General features: G+C 40.9%; 1 protein-coding gene and 1 long non-coding RNA gene across 4 annotated transcripts; one reads left to right on the forward strand and one right to left on the reverse strand.

The window, feature by feature from the left end:
- The first annotated feature begins 752 nt into the window (after positions 1 to 752).
- On the forward strand, positions 753 to 9498 carry LOC135560230 (uncharacterized). Of its 2 annotated transcripts, XR_010458815.1 has the most exons (4): positions 753 to 5455; positions 5695 to 5859; positions 6008 to 6088; positions 8769 to 9498. It is a non-coding gene; the product is annotated as an uncharacterized LOC135560230 (long non-coding RNA). The 2 variants fall into 2 exon arrangements; XR_010458814.1 differs by having other exon boundaries at positions 753 to 5859.
- LOC115143105 (uncharacterized) lies at positions 9124 to 14136 on the reverse strand. 2 transcript variants are annotated; one of them, XM_029683191.2, is made up of 8 exons: positions 13935 to 14136; positions 13373 to 13507; positions 11716 to 12015; positions 11127 to 11270; positions 10974 to 11035; positions 10754 to 10834; positions 10497 to 10577; positions 9124 to 10350 (listed from the first exon to the last, which is right to left on the reverse strand). In XM_029683191.2, exons 1-8 carry the CDS (start codon positions 13990 to 13992, stop codon positions 10228 to 10230), a joined length of 984 nt encoding a protein of 327 aa, XP_029539051.1. In that variant the 5' UTR covers positions 13993 to 14136; the 3' UTR covers positions 9124 to 10227. The 2 variants fall into 2 exon arrangements, with proteins under 2 accessions (XP_029539051.1, XP_029539050.1); XM_029683190.2 differs by having other exon boundaries at positions 13181 to 13507.
- Between the last annotated feature and the right edge of the window lie 6719 nt (positions 14137 to 20855).

Here is a 20855-nt window from a genome sequence, read left to right on the forward strand (position 1 = left end):
TATTTTTTGGTAGTTTTATTTTAGTTAATTTATTTTTATATACATGTATATTTATATTATTTATTGGTATTTTGTTTCATTTTTGGGAATCCTGTTTCCATCCCGCACAGTAGGTTGCAATATACCATTGCCAATATACCATAGAAGAAGATTCCGACACAACGGGGCCTGCAGGAGGACAGGTGACCCTGTACCTGCCTGAAGAAAGTGGGGGTAGGGGGTGCGTGCAGCTGGAAAACAAGACCAAGATGCATTGCTGGCGGTTGTGCTTCATGGGACTTTCATAGCAGGTTAGGAGAGAATTTTCGCTAACCTGCTATTTTAATTCTCCTAACCTGCTGCATTAATTTGCCTAACCTTCTGCGTCAATTCTCTTAACCTGGTACGAAAAAGTCACTTTGGTATCGAAGTGGCGTGAAGAGAGTCTTTCCCTGTGCTTCATAGCTTAAAAAGCTTAAACTGAAAGCTGATATAACCTTTTAGGTACCAGCAGAGCTTGGGTAATTATATAACTTGTCACATTTAATCTTAAAATTCAAAGGGAAGATGACTTTAAACATCTTGTGGCTGCTGCTTATTTACTAGACCGGGCATGCTATTAAACATATTATCGCCTAATCAGACCATTTTACTGATCCAGCTGGGTGAGCCTTTCGTGAATTAACACTCGGCACTTTACTTTTTTCCCCATTACTATCTATGACTTTGCTGAGTAGGGTGTTTTCCTCCTCCAGAAACCTGTACTCCAGGGGCTGGGGTGAGAGGGCCGCCTGCACCCCCAGCTCCCCTCCGTATCTGGAGGGTCTCTGCGTCTGGAGGGCTACTTACTATGACTGTGATTTGTGGTTCCTCCCATCTTAAGATGAATGCAAGTCTGAATGCAAAACTGTAAGTCGTTCTCGATAAAAGCGTCTGCCAAATGACTCAAATGTAATGTTAAGCATAGCACAAATGTTCAACCAACCTTTACTTGGTGATACTTTCTCAAAAACCGACTTGGAAGACAACATGTCTTCTAAACTTCCAAGTCTAGTTGCAGGGGGTTCATTTGAATGTAGAAAATGCTCCGTTATTACATTTAAGAAATGTTTTGCTCCATGAAGTAATCCAACAATGTGTACTTATTTGATGAAGTTTAACAGTGGTTGACATCCAATAAATGTTGCATTTACCGCCACCTACTAGACTGGAGTTCAATAACTCCCTTATACTTTGCTTGAAAGAATGAATAAACAAATACCCTACCAATACCCTAAAACTAAACTCACTAAAACATATCTATATTTTTAAAACACCACCCTACTCCACTATTTAAATCTATTTAGTCCTACTTCAGGCAAACAGCCTGAAAGGATGGGACACCACCACTTAACACACCCTGTAACTCTTCTGACGTCAAGTCTCGTACACCCAAATGCCTCTCTGCAGCTGCCACAACAACCTCAATTATCTGTGACGTACGTTCCGTCCCTGCAGTACAGTTGATAACCATTGCTATAAATGCAAAAAAATCCAATCTTACTGAAACATATCACTTGTTGGACTATGTACTGTACAGGTACAGATATACTACTCACACCACTCCTCTCAGGATCCCTCCCCCTTGACTCATCTTCCTCTACTTCCTTCACTGCCTCAGCATATGAAAACTTCTGCACTACTCTAACCCTGGAAACCTCAACCTGCCTCTCTCGCACAGGACATGTTTGATCCCCAGCCCCATGGGCACCCCTACAATTAACACATACTGTATCACTACTTTTCCCAATGCTACACGTTCCTTTGTCTCATGCCCTTCGGCACACTTCTCACACCTTTGAACTGCCCTTCTACACACTGCTGCCACATGCCCATAAGCTCGACACCTGTAACATCGTAATGTATTCGGCACAAAAGCTCGTACAGGATAACTTATGTATCCTAACGTCAATTTGTCAGGCAAAGACTCAACAACAGACAACGTCTCTTCTGTTTCACCACTCACACCACCCAGTCTGCGTCACACCAAACGACAAGCATCACAAATACCGGGAATCTTCCCCTTCAGTTGGTAAACTTTCACATTTACTGCACCCCAGTAATCACTCCTTTCAATGGCAGCCTTTTCTTGAGAGCAAAACAATTTCTTGCCGCCATTCGTTTAACGCGGAGCGAACTGCTCCCTCTGACCAGCAGAAACACAATTATCACAAGACCACTTTTGGTTACCCTCACCGATTCCACAGCACCCAACTCTGATTTCACCCACCCTGAAACCAACATGGATCAGCCAAAAGGCAAGGGTCCACTTTTTCCACTCCCACTGTCAAAGATTCTTCTTTATCCTGACACTCGGTGCAAGCCTCGGGCTCCGAGAACTTCACCACACCTACCACCTCTGATACTAAGCCCTCATTCACTTCCATTTCTCGTCCTGTCTCAATCTCACTCTGCTAACACTTTCTACCATTTTTCTTTTAACAAACCATCACTCTTTTTTTCCACCATTTTTAACTGACTGGAGCTCACCATCTTCATCACTCTCTCTCACTCTCCTCTGCCTCCATTCCTCCTCCATATTCCAAGTATACGTCTCATGATAATACTGCACATCTCCTGACCTACATCTTGCTCATTTAACCGGCTGCCACAATCTACCTACAATCAGCACGAACCCCTCGGGATGTGGAGTTCAACAGTGCATCACACTTATAAAGCCACTGCTTCGTCTTGATATTCTTCTTTATCAATATCTACCGCAACGCTTTTCCATTTCAAACACGTTCACTCATCCAACCACCATCCACTGTCTCACTTCCTTTTCCGTCCGCCTTCCCAATCCCCTGAATACTACTCCTGCAAACGCTGGACAAGAAGGATCCCAACAATGTGTACGCCACCATTTTGTCTATTTCAACTCTTCTCATTGTTCAAGGCAGGTGAGTGTCATCATGACATGCAGCACGTTGGGGTGGACACACACCTATCTCAATCAGTGAGGGGGTTTGATTAATCTCGCCCGGCTGCCCATGTTAGCGTGTTTTGCAATGACTGCATTCTATTTGAGCGTGAGCCAGGTGCCCTGCTCTGTCTGAAGGTGAAGTCAGCTCAAAACAAAAGTGAGTAGACTAATTAAGCACTTGTAGAAATAAGTAGGATTCTGTGTTTTTCCATGCAGAAGTGGTTGCTTTAGATAAACGCTTTATCTGCCTTTCAAATGAAAACTAGTTAGAAAATGTGAAAATATATTTGATGGAAAAGAGATGTTTCTAGACGATGCACCATGCTGCCTTAATGACAAAATGACCAAGCAGCACAGATGAATGTTTGTTTAAGAAGGGTGCTCCTCTAGGGTCGCCAACTGTCCCTTAATAGCCGGGATGTCCCTGATATTGGGATAAATTGAGTTGACCCATAGGGGACCTCCCTTGTCCCGTATATTCATCCAATCACAGTATAGCATGAACGCGCCAATTCCTGCAAAGTAATTTCTGTTATTGTTCAGTCGGTTTGGCATATCAAGGAAATATGGATAAACCTGCAAAAAAAGACTGTGCAGCTACAGCAAACAATGTGAAGCAAAAAATACATGGGTTAAACCCGTCAGTGACTCAACGAATGCTTTCTGTACTTTATGCGTCGGGAATTCTCAATTGGCCATGGAGGGGAGATTGACCGAACTCAGCATGCATCCACAGAAATGCACAAGGCCACGCTAGCTAAAGGTGCTAGCAATATCGGTGCATTCTTCGTGACGCTACTGTGGAAATTGGAAAACACCTCTCGGTTTACCAGTTATTGAGCAGTGCCAACAATCGCATTCTGAAAGTTAATTGCCCAGCTCACATAGCTCATAATGCCTGCAAGCACGCCTGCGATCAGCTGTCAGTGGATATTGAGACAATCTTGCTTGTTTGTAGGTGACCAAATACTTATTTTCCACCATAATTTGCAAATAAATTCATGAAAAATCCTACAATGTGATTTTCTGGATTTTTTCCTCATTTTGTCTGTCATAGTTGAAGTGTACCTATGATGAAAATTACAGGCCTCTCTCATCTTTTTAAGTGGGAGAACTTGCACAATTGGTGGCTGACTAAATACTTTTTTGCCCCACTGTACATGTATTTCCGCAACAGAATTAAAAAGTGATTTTGGACTGACCAATGTAGATAGTTTCAAATACATGAAACTTAAAAGTTACATATCACATAATTTTGATTTGAATTATTTTGGACATCAGAGCAACCTTGAGGGAATCTTATCTGAGTCAAAAAGGATGTTCATATGATAGGGAAGATATACAAAACCATGCAGAGAGTATTTCAAACTGACAGTCTCTTAGGAAAAAATATAAACTATTGAAACCAAGATTTACAAATAATTGATGTTGGCACAAGATGAAGGGAAAGTTAGAGCAAAACTAACGATATTACAGTTAACACAATGTACTTCATCCAGTATAAACTAATGTATAGAATGTATTATACAAGAGACACAATTTTACAAATTATATAGCACAACAGGCAGGCATGTTTCATGTGTAAAACTCAAAATGACTCAATAATCCATGCTTTCTGGGAATGCTATAAAGTCTGGAAGTTGTGGGCAGAGCTATAAAGTTTGTTGTCAGCAGTATTACAATGTAAACTTACTTTTAATCCATCTGTCTGCATATTTCAAGACATGGAATATGGTGGTGTAGTGAGATACCCGGTGGGTTGGACGATTCTCTTCTCATCACTGATCTTGAAAAAATGTATACTAAAAACTTGGATATCAATCAATCTGCCATCATTGACACAATGGAAAAATCAAATGATTTATTATTGAAATATTGAAATGGCATGGGCGACTGAGAAAAACAAATTGGTACAATTTAAGGCCAAGTGGCAAACAAAAATGCAGACACTAGGGATGGGAGTGCAAGCATACGGGTCTGAGCAGATGAGTGTTTTTGGAGTGAAAAGAAAGTGTGGGGGATAATTTGAAAAGGCAGTTAAGAGTTATAACATTAGAATGAGTGTTGAAGGGGAGCATGGATAGGCTAAATGTATTGTCAAATACAAAAACACAAACATACAAGGATCCCTGACGAATCAAGAAAAACTTCACATCCATATTGGGGGGAGGTCTCTCTATCTACCTCGCTCCCTCTGTCTCTCTCTCTCTCTCTATCTGTCTCTCTGTGTCCCAGTTGTCAGACAGTGGGGAGAACCATGTGGCCAGGACTCACGGGGGCTATGCAGCAGTGTCTGTTCTCTCAGAAGGAGGTGCCTGGGATACTGGGTGTTATCGTTAGTATCCCTGTCTCATTATGGACACTGACCCTAACAAACAAACCTATATAAAGCTTCAATCTGCTAAATTGTTTTCAAATAAAGTAAAAGGGAATAAAGTTAAATAATGCAAGCCTCAATAGAACTAATGTGACTTCTTCTCCCTCTAGTTCCTTCCTCTACCAGCCAATCCTCAGGTAAATGTACCAATCAAAGTTCTGAAACAACTTGGAATGTATTTTTAATAAAAATATTTCACTTACCTAGAGCCTATTTTGACCCTATTAATTGATTGCTGTGTTGAGGAAGATGGCCGAAGGGTAGGGCTGTCGTCTTATCGGCTCTTAACCAACCATGCTATTTTGTTTGTCTTTTCACGTTGTTCGTAACTTATTTTGTACATAATGTTGCTGCTAATGTCTCTTATGACCGAAAGGAGCTTCTGGACATCAGAACTGGGATTACTCACCTCAAATTGGATGAGGAGTTCTTCAATGAGTCGGACGCGAGGGATATACTACGGACACCCGACCAGGCCCAGATCCCCGTGATTCGCTGGAAAAGGAAACGCAGGTTTCGCAGAAAGAGATCAGGATGCCTTGTGAGGATCAGGATAAGAGGGGCTAACCTGCCCTTGCCTTCTGTTCTGCTAGCTAATGTTCAATCGCTGGAAAATAAATGGGACGAACTGAAAGCACTTATATCCTACCAATGGGACATTAAAAACTATAATATCTTATGTTTCACAGAGTCGTGGCTGAACGACGACATTAAGAACATACAGCTGGCGGGTTAAGCACTCTTTCGGCAGGACAGAACAGCAGCCTCTGGTAAGACATGGGGTGGGGGCCTATGCATTTATGTAAACAACAGCTGGTGCACGATATCTAAGGAAGTCTCAAAGTTTTGCTCACCTGAGGTAGAGTATCTCATGATAAGCTGTAGACCACACTATCTACCTAGACAGTTTTCATCTGTATTTTCCGATGCTGTCTCCAAACCACCACAGACAGATGCTGGCACTGTCCGCCATAAGAAAACAGGAAAACACTAATCCAGAAGTGCGCTCCTAGCGGTCGGTAACTTTAATGCAGGGAAACTTAAATCAGTTTGACCTAATTTCAATCAGAATGTTAAATGTGCAACCAGAGGGGGAAGAAAATCTAGACCATTTTTACTCAACACACAGAGAAGTGTACAAGTCTCTCCCTCACCCACCATTTGGCAAATCTGACCATAACTCTATCCTCCTGATTCCTGCTTACAAGCTCAAATTAAAACAGGAAGCACCAGTGACTCGATCTATAAAAAAAGTGGTCAGATGAAGCAGACGCTAAACTACGGGACTGTTTTGCTAGCACAGACTGGAATATGTTCCGGGGTTCTTCCGATGGCTTTGAGGAATACACCACATCGGTCACTGGTTTCATCAACAAGTGCAACGAGGACATCGTCCCCACAGTGACTGTACGTGCATACCCAAACCAGAAGCCATGGATTACAGGCAACATTCGCACTGAGCAAAAGGGTAGAGCTGCCCATTTGAAGGAGCAGGACTGTAACCCGGAAGCTTATAAGAAATCCCGCTATGCCCTCCGACGAATCATCAAACAGGCAAAGCGTCAATACAGGACTAAGGTCGAATCGTACTACATCGGCTCCGACGCTCGTCAGACGTGGCAGGCCTTGCAAACTATTACAGACTACAAAGGGAAGCACAGCCCAGAGCTGCCCAGTGACACGAGCCTACCAGACGGGATAAATAACTTCTATGCTCACTTCGAAGCAAGTAACACTGAAACATGCATGAGATCATCAGCTGTTCCCGGACGACTGTGTGATCAGGCTCTGCGCAGCCGATGTGAGTAAGACCTTGAAACAGGTCAACATTCACAAGGCCGGTGGGCCAGACGGATTATCAGGATGTGTACTCTGAGCATGCGCTGACCAACTGGCAAGTGTCTTCACTGACATGTTAAACCTCTCCCTGTCTGAGTCTGTAATACAAACATGTTTCAAGCAGACCACCATAGTCCCTGTGCCCAAGAACACTAAGGTAACCTGCCTAAATGACTACCGATCCGTAGCACTCAGGTCTGTAGCCATGAAATTCTTTGAAAGGCTGGTCATGGCTCACATCAACACCATTATCCCAAAAACCCTAGACTCACTTCAATTTGCATACCGCACCGATAGATCCACACATGATGCAATCTCCACCTGGACAAAAGGAACGGCTATGTGAGAATGCTATTCATTAACTACAGCTCAGCGTTCAACACCATAGTGCCCTCAAAGCTAATCACTAAGCTAAGGATCCTGGGGCTAAATACCTCCCTCTGCAACTGGATCCTGGATTTCCTGACGGGCCGCAATCCAAGTGGTAAGGGTAGATAACAACACATCCGCCACGCTGATCCTCAACACGGGGGCCCCTCAGGGGTGCATGCTCAGTCCCCTCCTGTACTCCCTGTTCTTTCATGACTGCACTGTCAGGCACGAATCCAACACCATCATTAGGTTTGCTGATGACACAACAGTGGTAGGCCTGATCACCGACAACGATGAGACAGCCTATAGGGAGGAGGTCAGAGTCCTGACCGTGTGGTGCAAGGACAACAACCTCTCCCTCAACGTGATCAAGACAAATTAGATGATTGTGGACTACAGGAAAACTAGGACTGAGCACGCCCCCATTCTCATCGACGGGGCTGTAGTGGAGCAGGTTGGGAGCTTCAAGTTCCTTGGCGTCCACATCACCAACAAACTAATGGTCCAAGCACACCAAGACAGTCGTGAAGAGGGCACGACAAAATATATTCCCCCTCTGGAGATTGAATTGATTTGGCATGGGTCCTCAGATCCTCAAAAGGTTTTACAGCTGCACCATCGAGAGCATCCTGACGGGTTGCATCACTGCCTGGTATGGCAACTGCTCGGCCTCCGACCGCAAGGCACTACAGAGGGTAGTGCGTACAGCCCAGTACATTACCGGGGCCAATCTTCCTGCCATCCAGGACCTCCATACCAGGCAGTGTTAGAGGAAGGACCTAAATATTGTCAAAGACTCCAGCCACCCTAGTCATAGACTGCCCCCCCGCTGCTGCTACTCTCTGTTATTATCTATGCATAGCCACTTTAATACCTCTACCTACTTGTACATAATTACCTCAATTACCTCCACACCGGTGCCCGTGCACATTGACACATTGACTATGTACTGGCATCCCCTTTATATAGCCCAGCAATGGCTTTTTACTATGTTGTCTAATTATTTGTTATGCTATCTCTTACTTTTTTTTCTTCTTAAAACTGCATTGTTGGTAAAGGGCTTGTAAAGTAAGCATTTAACTGTAAAGTCTACACCTGTGGATTCGGCGCAGGTGACAAATACAATTTGATTTGATATGACACTACAGATCTTAAAAATGTCTTTTGTCTCAAACTTTGCAACGATGTTCTTTATTGGTTAGAAGTGCAATACTTTACTATAATTGCTCTGCTCTGTAGGTTTTTTGGCCATGGGCAAGGACTGGCGTACCTACTGCATGGCATTGGAGACCTACGTATCTCCAGCAGCTGGGAGCACACACCACGCTCAGCAAGAACAAATGCCTGGAACACATTATTACCACCAAACGCCCTTCTTCTCCAGCTGTTTAATCCTAATCTCTTCTCAATGTTCTACCCTTTCCTTGTCATTTTATTGGTCAAATCACCTCAATGTGTTTGACTTGTGTCTGTTCTGGTGGGTCTTCACCAATAATCCCCTGTTGGATTTAGAGTTACAACTTGCCATTTCCTGTTGTATTTCTTGTACTTCGTAACATGGTAAACTTAGTAGCTATTGATAATAACCCAATAATAAAGATTCCACACAATGTTTAATAGAAAGGCAAAAACAGTTAATTCACACTTGTTTTGTGAAGTTTATCAGCATAGGGTTAGCAACATCCACAAGGTTAGCCACTTGCCCATGGGCTACATATAGGCTACTAAATATGTTTACTTCGTGTTAGTCGCTTTGGATAAAAGCGTCTACTACATCAGCATGTTAATATTATCATCTTTAAAAGGAAAAGTCACTAGCTTTAAAAAATACCCTGAAATATCTGTATATTTGTATATTGCAAAAGATACTGTAGATGGCCATCTGTTTGTGGTCTGTGGGAGTGTGCTGAAGTAAGTAATTGGAAAATCTGACTTTGTCAAATGGAGATACTGTCTGTACAGAAACATACACACTTTAACATGACATTCCCTGTTAGTTGTGCACTTTAAAAGCATTTGCTTCAGTTGATGACATTGCTAGAGTGCTTTTCTTGTTCAGGAATACAACAATTTGTGATTTGTCCATTAGACCAAAGAGGAAGTAGCTAACTGACTGGTTTCGACAATAGGTTGTTTTTACGAAGATAGTTGGCTGTAACAAACTTAGGCTTAAAAATACAAACATTTTACATTTTTGTTGTCAACTTCAAGGATTATGAATTCTTCAAGGTGTACCAGCTATTTGGCAGAAAGATAAGATTCATATGTTAAAATGGGTGATATATCAGTTTGAATAGCCACCAATGAAACCTCTTGCAATAGTGATTGCGAAAGATGTACACATCAAACCACATCTCCCTTTTTTTTTTAAATGGCTGAAGTCATCCGTCTCTATTACAAAACAGCAATATAAAAAGGGAACTAGGTAAATCACGAGCCATTCAAGGCACTTTGCATGTCTCTGCTTCACAAAAAAAAAAGTAGCTAAACGATAGTATCACCATCTTAAAACAATTCCATATGTTAGCATAGGTAAACCCGCCCCTGATTTCCTGTGCCCAGTTAACCACTAAACATGTGTTATTGGAGAGTGAAATATATTTATAGTTAAGTGCGCCAGATAAAGCCTCATGATACTGGGCACAATACTGTTAGAGATCTCTCTATATTATAAGGCTGTGAGCCTTGTATAGTGCCTCTAGGAGGATCTGCCTGTCTTGATACTGGCGTACTCTATTTCTCCACTGTTCTCCAGACTCACTGCTGCCTTCCCTTTTCCTGTCATGTGGACGATGGTGCAGTATATCACTGAGGGATCATCCTATATAAAGGGACGATAAGAAACACAAGATACATTCAGAGACACAGGCAATGCTGCTAACATCTGGGGATGCACAAATTCACACTATTTTACATGATTTATAACGCTTATACTACCACACACACACACACTAAACTTTCTCTTACTGGAGCACTGAGTGGTGTAGTTGTATCCTCTTGGTTGGCGTTTCTGTGTTGAACCGTAGCATGCATTGCATTGGGATCATCCTAGAGAGGGAAGATACAATGAGACACATACTGTATAATGTAGTTGCAACGTTCATTAGCACACAAATAGCACAGGGATTGAGATGTCATCTTTTTTGAGACCTTCATTTTCCCACTGAATTTGACATGATTTAATCGAGGAACAGTCTTAAAAACAAACACAAACATTCTCTTACTAGTGCACTACGTGGTGTTGTGTTGATGCTTAAACCAGTGTTTCTGTCCGCAACCATGGAATACATTGCAGTAGGATCATCCTAGGAGACAGAAAATAAGGCACACGTACAGTAACTTTGAACCCTTAACCATATAACACAATGATAAGTGGGATGTATTCTTTCTATCTTCATTCCCCATCACTCTCACTGTTTTAGAGCTTCTAAATGATTCATTAACCTCGTCATTATTCTCTCCTCCTGTTTTGCTCCCTCTACTATTATTCCCTGTGGTTTTCTTTCCTGGGATAAAAAAACAGAGTTTAATACACAAAATGAACCATTCCCACATTCCACATTGCTTTTTTTAGTGGTTGCAATTGTGGATAAATACTTTTGTTTCTCTTGTATATGTACAAAGCCATTCCAGCGATGATCAGTATGACTGGTAGGACAGCCATTAAGACGTATTGGATTGTATTGTTTTGCAGAGAGGATGCAGATGGAGCTTCTCCTGACGTCCTCACTGTGTCTGTTCCTACAGGATATGGACATGTTTAGTCAGTCTACAGTATAACAGGGAGCTTTGCTCGGTGCAAAACAGAATACTGTGGTCAGGTTGTATGCGGATGTAGTTTTTTGTTCAAATGTCTTCAATTCGAACCTGTCAGACAAAATGTAATGATAATTTAATAGAAACCAGTCGCAGATGTGTGTAATTTTGAGACATTTGAATAATTTCCTTGAAATATTCTGCCTGTGGAGTATAATTTCATGATATTAATTGGACATAAACTGACCATCAGAAGCAGTTGTTGGTGGTGCTTTTGTAGTCTCTGGCAAGGTCTTTATCCCCTTACAGACTTTTTTTGTTATGCACATCTTATATGAGCATGAACAAGTCAACTTAAATGGTGAATGCAGTGCTTGTTTTTCAGTGTGCAGACAACACTCATAAAATGGATCATTATCAGATCTCTTACCTTCAACAGTGATATGTATGTCTCTAGTGTCTTGGTTGTTGATTCTACACCTGTACCACCCCTGATCCTCCTTAGTGATGAATGAGAGAAGGACAGAGAGGTTCCCTGGAGAGCTCTCAGTATTAAACATTGCCACTCTGTCTCTGTAGAGATCACGCTTGGTTAATGGTATAGCGGGGAGTTTAGTCCATGTCAGTTTGTGAGGTTTAGCCTGGAGTTCATTGCAGGAGCAGGGCAGGAGCACAGACTGGCCCGGGGATCGAACTATCTCCAGTTGGTTAGAGTCTGACAAACTGCAGCCTGTTAAAACACGTAGAAATGTGTTATACTTACTTTTTTTCATTTTAGATGATGGTAGTTCTCTACAACTTCTACCATGAACGCATAAGACTACCCATTACTAACAGTATTGCTGCTATTCTTCTTGTACACAAATAGTCATCTGAAAAAGCTGATATATTTCTATGGACTGTACTTATTGTTTGTTTGTACAGATGTTTGCCGTATACTGTTGCTTCCTGTCATACTTTCTATACACATCCATCTAAGCCTGAGACTCTAAGTCTCTTCTCTTCTGATGTCCCTGTATGTGTTCCTGTCTTCTCTATCCTTGATTGGACACCTGACAAAGTGCAGCCTGTTGAAACTGTCGTGGAATATCTAATCAAAGGGAAGAGAGACTGCAGATTCTTTCAAACAACACTTTATTATAAGATTTGCAAAAATGGAGAATCAACTATCCACTAAACAGTGCATAGTTGAAAAGCTCAACGAACAGTGCTGGTTCAACACTGCTGGTTCAATGCTTTTATAGAGAAAAACATACAACCCCTTTCTGTATATGTGGCAGTCAGCAGATTGTGTGTAAAAGGTAATTTGATGTCTGTGTAAACTTAAGATAGCCCTCTGGCTATCAACCTTGTGCTCATACATCTAACTGCATTCACAACAACAAACACTATATTTTACTCCTTTCTGCAAGGTACCATACATGTGACTTTCTATAGATAGTAAACCCACAGGATTTCACATGCTGCGGTGGCACCCAAATGTCACTTAGCTGTAAGACCAGTCTTATGACTAAGTCACACCAAGACAAGTTTGTATCAGGTTAGAAAAAACACTAACATATAACAAGAGACTATTCTTTAAGCAGTAAAACACAGGATAGCATGACTAATTATGTAATTTTCCACAACAAAACAGAGCAATTTGTTGAGGGAAACCTACTTGATCAATTCTAGATGATGGTAGCTCTCTACAACTGCTAACATGAACACTTAAGACTACCCATTACTAACAGTATTACTGCTAGCCTTCAGTATTATCAATGCCATATACTGTAGTAATCTGAAATATCTTATATATTTGATGGACCAAACCATGAATGGTTTTGTACAGATGTTTGCCTTCTACTGTTATACTTTCTATATACAGCTGTCTAAGCCTGAGATGAATATTTTACCTTTAACATAGAGTCTGATGTCCCTCTCTATGTCCCAGTTGTCACTATCCTTGATTGTACATCTGTAATCTCCCTGATCATCCTGAGTGAGGTGTGAGAGGAGGACAGAGAGGTTCCCAGGGTGTTTTCTATTTAACAGCTCCACTCTGTCTATGTAGAGATCACTCTGGGTTAATATCACAGGCTCCTGACCTAGGGTGAATTTAGTCCAGGTGAGTCTGGGAGTATCAAACTGATGTACAGTACAGGAGCAGGGCAGGAGAACAGACTGGCCTGTGAATGCAGTGATCTCCTGCAGTGGATGGTTAGTGCCTGACAGAGTACAGCCTGTTGAAACACAGAGCAACATCATTCTTATTACTATGAGTATTATTACAATTCTGCATGTACACAGTACAGTCCATTATGGGCAGTGCTTTCTAAAATGAAGTCTGAAACTATGAGCAATTATTTGAGAGATCTGCAACAGAATCCACACATGCCATTTAGCAGACACTTTTATCCAAAGTAAATCAGAGGTTTATTTGACCACAAGTAAAATAATATATATGCCATAAATATTGTTTATGAACCAGAAAAAGAAGTGCAGAAGGGGGACTTGATAAACAATCTCCCCAGAGTAAGAGCAACAAGCAACACTTTATGCGATTGTGTACACTTTGTATACTAAACGCATTAGTATTTTTTCCCACATTTTTTTTCAGTAACAGTGAGGTCTCCATGACCACATACAGGTTAAGACAGTAGGACTCACCTTCATTTCCTGCAGTAATGTGAAGGGTCGAGCTGATCAGAAACACAGAGATCCACATGATGATGACGGTCTCCTGATGTTGAAAGACAGAAACGGTATGTTCTGTGTGTGTGTGTGTGTGTTGAGAGAAGGACTGAGTTTGGCGCTCCTCTTCCCTGTGAGTGTAGACTGACAATATGTGGACCTATGTGACATGGGAAGTAAAAGTAGAGTGTGAATGGTATGTCCTGACTCTCACCCCACATCCGGGTACATACCTCTCTGCTTCTCCTTTTTCTCGAACTAGTCATTCTCCTCTCCTTATAGTCAGCTCTTCTCAAAATGTCCGTTTTTTAATGGAATCATAGTTCATTTGACCATGATAATCTTATCCATGACAAAATGACCATCAATCCACCAATCTGTCATTTCATAAATGGAAAACTGCTCAGCCACTTTAGATAACAAGTATAGACCCTACGTAGAGTATATTAACAAAAATTAGGCAGGTATTGCATAATTCCCCAAAATCAACAAAGGCATACTGGTTGAAGAGAATTTCTATCATTGTGTAATCAATACGATGGGAGACAGAGTGCTGGTTTCCAGCGCAGGGCGCAGCAGTTGTTTATTAGCAAATGATCATGGGAGGAGGCATACACAGGGACTCCAAAAAGGTAACAGTACAGGCAGAGAAAAGGCTAATAACATAGTCCGGGAGATCAGGTAAGGGGTTGACGACAGGAAATCTGATAGGCAAAAGTACAGGCAGGGAATAGGCAAAAAGGTGTCGTTAGTGAGGATGGGCAAAAACTACAATAACCGGGAGGACTAATACACAACTTACCAGAGCTCTGACTAGACCGTGTAACAAAACAAAACCTCACAATGATGGGGTGCAAAGAACTGAACTAAATAGTGTGTGATAATGACATACAGGTGTGTGAACAGGTGATCAGAATTCAGGTGATTGGGATCTGGAGCGTGAGCTGCGTTCAGGGGATCTATGTGTTTGAGAGTGTGAGTTGGAAGCAGACGTTACACATTGCAATATAACTCCACATACCACCATTAGAGACTAAGCATGAATTTAGCAGAACTATGATTCTAAACATTGCCAATGTATGTACATAAAACACCACAACTTATCAAAATGAAGAGAAGAGCGTACTTTTTGTTCAAACTTTATTGCCTTATTGCCATAGATTTTCCTATTCTTTACACTGTTAATAAAAGTAATGATATTAATTTCATTTAGAAAAGTAATATATCATCCATATTTACAGAATGCATTTAATTTATGGTATTATAGAAGAAAAGTAAAAGACAAAATACATAATGTAATTTGTATCAAATTTGAATTCTATCATATGGTATTTTAAATGCGTTGTAAGATCAAGATTTGAATGTGAAGAGTGAAACATATTTACAGGTAAGTAATACATGGTAACAATAACCACACATACTGTATAATGGCTCTAGGAGGATCTGCCCATCTTAATGCTGGCATACTCTGGCCGTCATTGTAAATAAGAATTTGTTCTTAATTGACTTGCCTAGTTAAAATAAGGTTAAATAAACACAAATTCTCCACTGTTCTCCAGACTCACTGCTGCCTTCCCTTTTCCTGTCATGTGGACGATGGTGCAGTATATCACTGAGGGATCATCCTATATAAAGTGACAATACGAAACACAAGATACATTCAGAGACACAGGCACTGCAGCATCTAGGGATGTAGATTCGTGCTAATTTACACTATAAATACCCTGAGTGCTCTTTCCATAGCATAGACTGACCAGGTGAAAGCTACCCTTATTGATGTTGCTTGTTAAATCCACATCAATTAATGTAGATGAAGGGGAGGAGACAGGTTAAAGAAGGATTTTTAAGCCTTGAGACATGGATTGTCAATGTGTGCCATTCAGAGGGTGAATGGGCCAGACAAAAGATTTAAGTGATTTTGAACAAGGTATGGTAGTAGGTGCCAGGCGCATCGGTTTGAGTGTGTCAAGAACTGCAACGCTGCTGGGTTTTTCACGCTCAACAGTTTCCTGTGTGTATCAAGAATGGTCCACCACCCAAAGGACATCCAACTTGACACAACTGTGGGAAGCATTGGAGTCAACACGGGCCATCTTTTCTGTGGAATGCTTTCGACACTTTGTAAAGTCCATGCCCCGACAAATTGAGGCTGTTCTTAATTTTGTACACGCAGTGTATTTATACACACACACACACACACACACACACACACACACACACACACACACACACACACACACACACACACACACACACACACACACACACACACACACACACACACACACACACACACACACACACACACACACACACTGTAGAGTGTTGTTGTCTCCTCTTGGTTGTATGTATGCTGCGGTTCACACAGAAACATTGCATTGGGATCATCATCCTAAAGAGGGAAGAAGAGTAGAAATACAATGAGACACGTAATACACACATGATACAGATGCAACATCCATTAGCACACAAGTAGCACAATGATTGAGATGAGACATTCATTTTCCCACTGAATTTGACATGATTTAATCAATAACAGTCTTAAAGACAAACACATGCACACAAACATTATCTTACTGGTGTAATGAGTGGTGTGGTTGTCTTGTCACCTCAACCAGTGTTTCTGTCTGCAACCGTGGAATACATTGCAGAGGGATCATCCTATAGAGGAGAGATACAATGAGAAACAAACAGTAACTTTGTCTAATTGACCATCCTCACATAAATAACACAATGATAAATGGGATGTATTCCTTCATCAGATCTTAATATCCCCATACTCTCAATGAGAGCACGTGTCAAACTCATTCCACGGAGGGCCGAGTATCTGTGGGTTTTGGTTCCTCCCTTGTACTTGATTGAGGAATTAAGGTGAGACTGATTGGTAAGTAGTTGAAAGGAGAAACCAAAATCCAGAAGACACTAGGCCCTCCATGGAATGTGCTTGACACCCCTAGAAGATAGAGCTTCTAAATAATTGATTTACCTTTTATCGTTATTCTTTCCCCCTGTTTTGCTCCAGCTACTTTTCTCCTCTGTTTTTCTTTCGTAGGGATAAAATAACAGTGAGTTTAATACACACAATGAGTCCTGTCACTTTCCCCCAACTAAACTCATTGCTTATCTATGTGGTTGCAATTGTGGACAAGTAACCATTATTTATCCTGTATCTGTACAGAGCAACTCCAGCCATGATGGGAATGACTGGTAGATCAGCCAGTACAATGTAAATGATTGAGCTTTCTCTGAAGTACCCCAAGTGTCTGTCCCTACAGGACTTGGTGACTCTTCCAGTCCACGCTAAAAAGAGAGTCTGTGATCACTTGCATATCGATCTAGCTTTTTGTTCACACATCGTCACACAAGTATGGTTTTAACCAGCAACAGTCGTTAGCAATATAAGACACTTTAATGATTTACACTGACTTTTAGAGGAAGTTGTTAGTTGGGATGTTCTAGTTGTGGGTTGAGTTATTGGTGGTGGTGGGTGTTTTGGTTTGCTCTGACTAATAGAAAAGTGGATCATTAGGTCCGTGTCAATACTATGTAGCTGAAGATTAAATCTTGGGGCTCATTTTTCGGGAGTGGGAGTTCTTACCTTTATCATAGAGTTGGATTTCTTTGATTTCTACAGTACTGATTTGGCACCTGTACCACCCCTCATCCTCACTCGTTAGATGTGAAAGGAGGAGAGAGTGGTTCCCAGGAGAGTTCTCAGTAAACATATTTACTCTGCCTTTGTAGAGATCACTCTGGGTTGATATAATTTCAGGTCTCTGTCCATCTCTGAATTTAGTCCATGTGATTCTGGGAGGTTTAGCCTGAAGTTCAGAATAGGAACAGGGCATGTGTTTTATTTACTTCATCAATTTTAGATGATGGTTCTCCACAACTGCTACCATGAACACTTAAGACTACCCATTACTAACAGTATTATTACTGCTAGCCTTCAGTATTACCAATGCCATATACTGTAGTCATCTGAAATAGTTTATATATTTAATGGAACAAACCATGAATTGTTTGTACAGATGTTTGCCTTATACTGTTGCTTCCTGTCATATTTTCTATACACAGCTGTCTAAGCCTCAGATGCATCTCTTACCTTTTACAAAGAGTCTGATGTACAGTATGTGTTCCTGTCTTCACTATCCTTGATTGTACACCTTTACACCCCATGATCCTCCTTAATGATGTGTGAGAGGTGGAGAGAGAGGTTCCCACAATATTTAACATATCCACTCTGTACCTGTAGAGATCACTCTGGGTTAATGGTATCCAACACTCACTGTTTTGTTTTTGGAAGTTCCATGTGAGGCTTTGAGGTTTAGCTTGGAGGTCAGGAGCAGGGCAGGAGAACAGACAGGCCTGAGAAGACGTGGATCTCCTTCAAACGACATTCTACGAGAGTACAGCCTACAGAGACACAGAGCAAAATATGACCAAGTTGGAATTCAATTAATTGAATCTGATTGTAGTGAATAGTAGTGGATTGTGCCTAGGCTGTTGCGGTGACTGTATTACTGCCACACCGGCGGTCACGAATCATGAAGGCAAGCTCTGATGCTGCTGATGGTCATTAGTAGCCTACCAAACTTGCTAACTGCCTGGTACTCAGCACTCTATTGTCCCTCTAATCACTCTGACGTCAATGCAAGTGTAATCAAAAATCTAATCAAACACTTCATGAGGGCCCATGAGCTCATGTTGCACAACATTTCTACAGGCTATGAAATTTGCACAAGAAAACTTAGTGATGGCCTCTATTCTATTGGCTAGGCTAACTATATTTATTTATCAACTTTCCTAATATTAAGCACATTGCTTCTCTTTACAACTAGAGTATAGCTGGCAGGGTAGCCTAGTGGTTAGAGAGTTGGACTAGTAACCAAAAGGTTGCAAGTTCAAATACCTGAGCTGACAAGGTACAAATCTGTCGTTCTGCCCCTGAACAGACAGTTAACTAGGCTGCCATTGAAAATAAGAATTTGTTCTTAACTGACTTGCCTAGTAAAATAAAAAATACCTGTGTCACGACTTCTGCCGAAGTAAGTAACCTTGTTCGGGCGGCAATTGGCTTTCTAGCCATCGCCACTCTATTTTTTACATGTCCATTTGTTTTGTCTTGTTCCATGCACACCTGGTTTTCATTCCCCAATCAAGCTACATGTATTTAGTCCTCTGTTTCCCATCATGTCTTTGTGTGTAATTGTTCATTGTTAACCGCTCAACATAGAATAGCCGAATGTGCACACTCCCTCATATCTTTTAGAGAAAATATCCTTTCTATTTTATTCAACTTTGTTCAATTTTATTCTTCATACTATAAAATATAAAATAATGCCATGGAATTCTAAGCAAATCTTGTCTGCCAAATTAACTAGTGTAGCACACAGCCATATGGCATTGCCATATCAGGACCTAACATAAGGACAACTCAGAGTATGCTATTCTGTTCTTCTGAAATAAACTACATTTTCTTTATATCATGTTTCTTCAGACCTGTCTAAAGTAAAATATGGATTTATTGTGAACATGTAGACTATATTACATGGATTTATTAGACTTTTGTAATGCTTGTTGTCTGGGGAAGGAGAGGAGGACCAAGGTGCAGTGTGGTAAGTGTTCATATTATTGAATGAAATATGCAACACTAGACAGACAAACAAACAGTCCTGAAAGGTGAAACAAAAACAATAAACAGGAAACAACCACCCACAAAACACAATGGAAAACAGGCTACCTAAATATGGTTCTCAATCAGGGACAATGATTGACAGCTGCCTCTGATTGAGAACCATACCAGGCCAAACACAGAAATAGAAAATCATAGACAAACTAACATAGACAACCCACCCAACTCACGCCCTGACCATACTAAAACAAAAGACAAAACAAAGGAACTATGGTCAGAACGTGACAACTTTTTAAAATGTAGATTTCCCTAAGGTCTGCGTCATGTGTGGAAGCCAGTAGAGGCTGTGTTTATGTTAATTACCGGTCAATTACCGTGAGACGACAGTATATGCTTGACAGTCACTGTCTAACAAAATTTCATGACCATCACAGCCCTAATTGTGTCTGATAGAGTACAGCCTGCTGAAACACAGAGCAATATTATCCTTTTCTAATGTTCTTTACATCAATGCAGGATTACATTTCTCCATTCACACTACACCATGAAATATAAGACCCGGGCAGTTACTGTATCTACAGATGATTTTGTATTGATGGCCAGTTTACAAACTCTTACTGTAACATTTTTGCAAAAGGCATCATACTGTGACACTTTCTGTTTTTCAAAGTTCTATATCTTGAAAGCTTGATTGTTGACTTGCAAAGCATTTTACTGTATGAACAGTGGACTAATGAAACAAATACCAAAATATATTTTCTTTAACTTTGGAACATGAATTGACAGGTCTGAGAGTTATCAAAGGTTTTTATTTCAGGCAATACAGATCTATGCTATAAAACATTTTGGGTAAACCATACAAAACAAGACATCCATCTGTATTGACTGACTGTTGATAAATGTATTGATAAATACAGACTTATAAAAGCAACCAGCATCCCTCTTATAATTTCAGATGTACTGATCTGCAAGATATTCTGCTAATTTTGTATGTCTCAACACATGCAAGATATTTTGGGATACATTTCTCTGATGCTTTTACTTGTGCTGAGTAACAGTTGAAAATGCATGTAATATCACAATATTCTGTAGCTACTGTAGGACTCACCTGCAGTGATATGAAGGAAAGAGCACACAGAGAAACACAGAGATCCACATAATCACTGTCTCCTGGTGTTGAGAGATATGATGCTAACCAAGATAGAGACTGTTTGTGAAAATCTGCCAATGTGCCCTTGAGCAAGGCACTTAACCCTAATTAG

This window comes from Oncorhynchus nerka, linkage group LG15 (assembly GCF_034236695.1).
Source record: "Oncorhynchus nerka isolate Pitt River linkage group LG15, Oner_Uvic_2.0, whole genome shotgun sequence".
Classification (NCBI taxonomy): Eukaryota; Metazoa; Chordata; class Actinopteri; order Salmoniformes; family Salmonidae; genus Oncorhynchus; species Oncorhynchus nerka.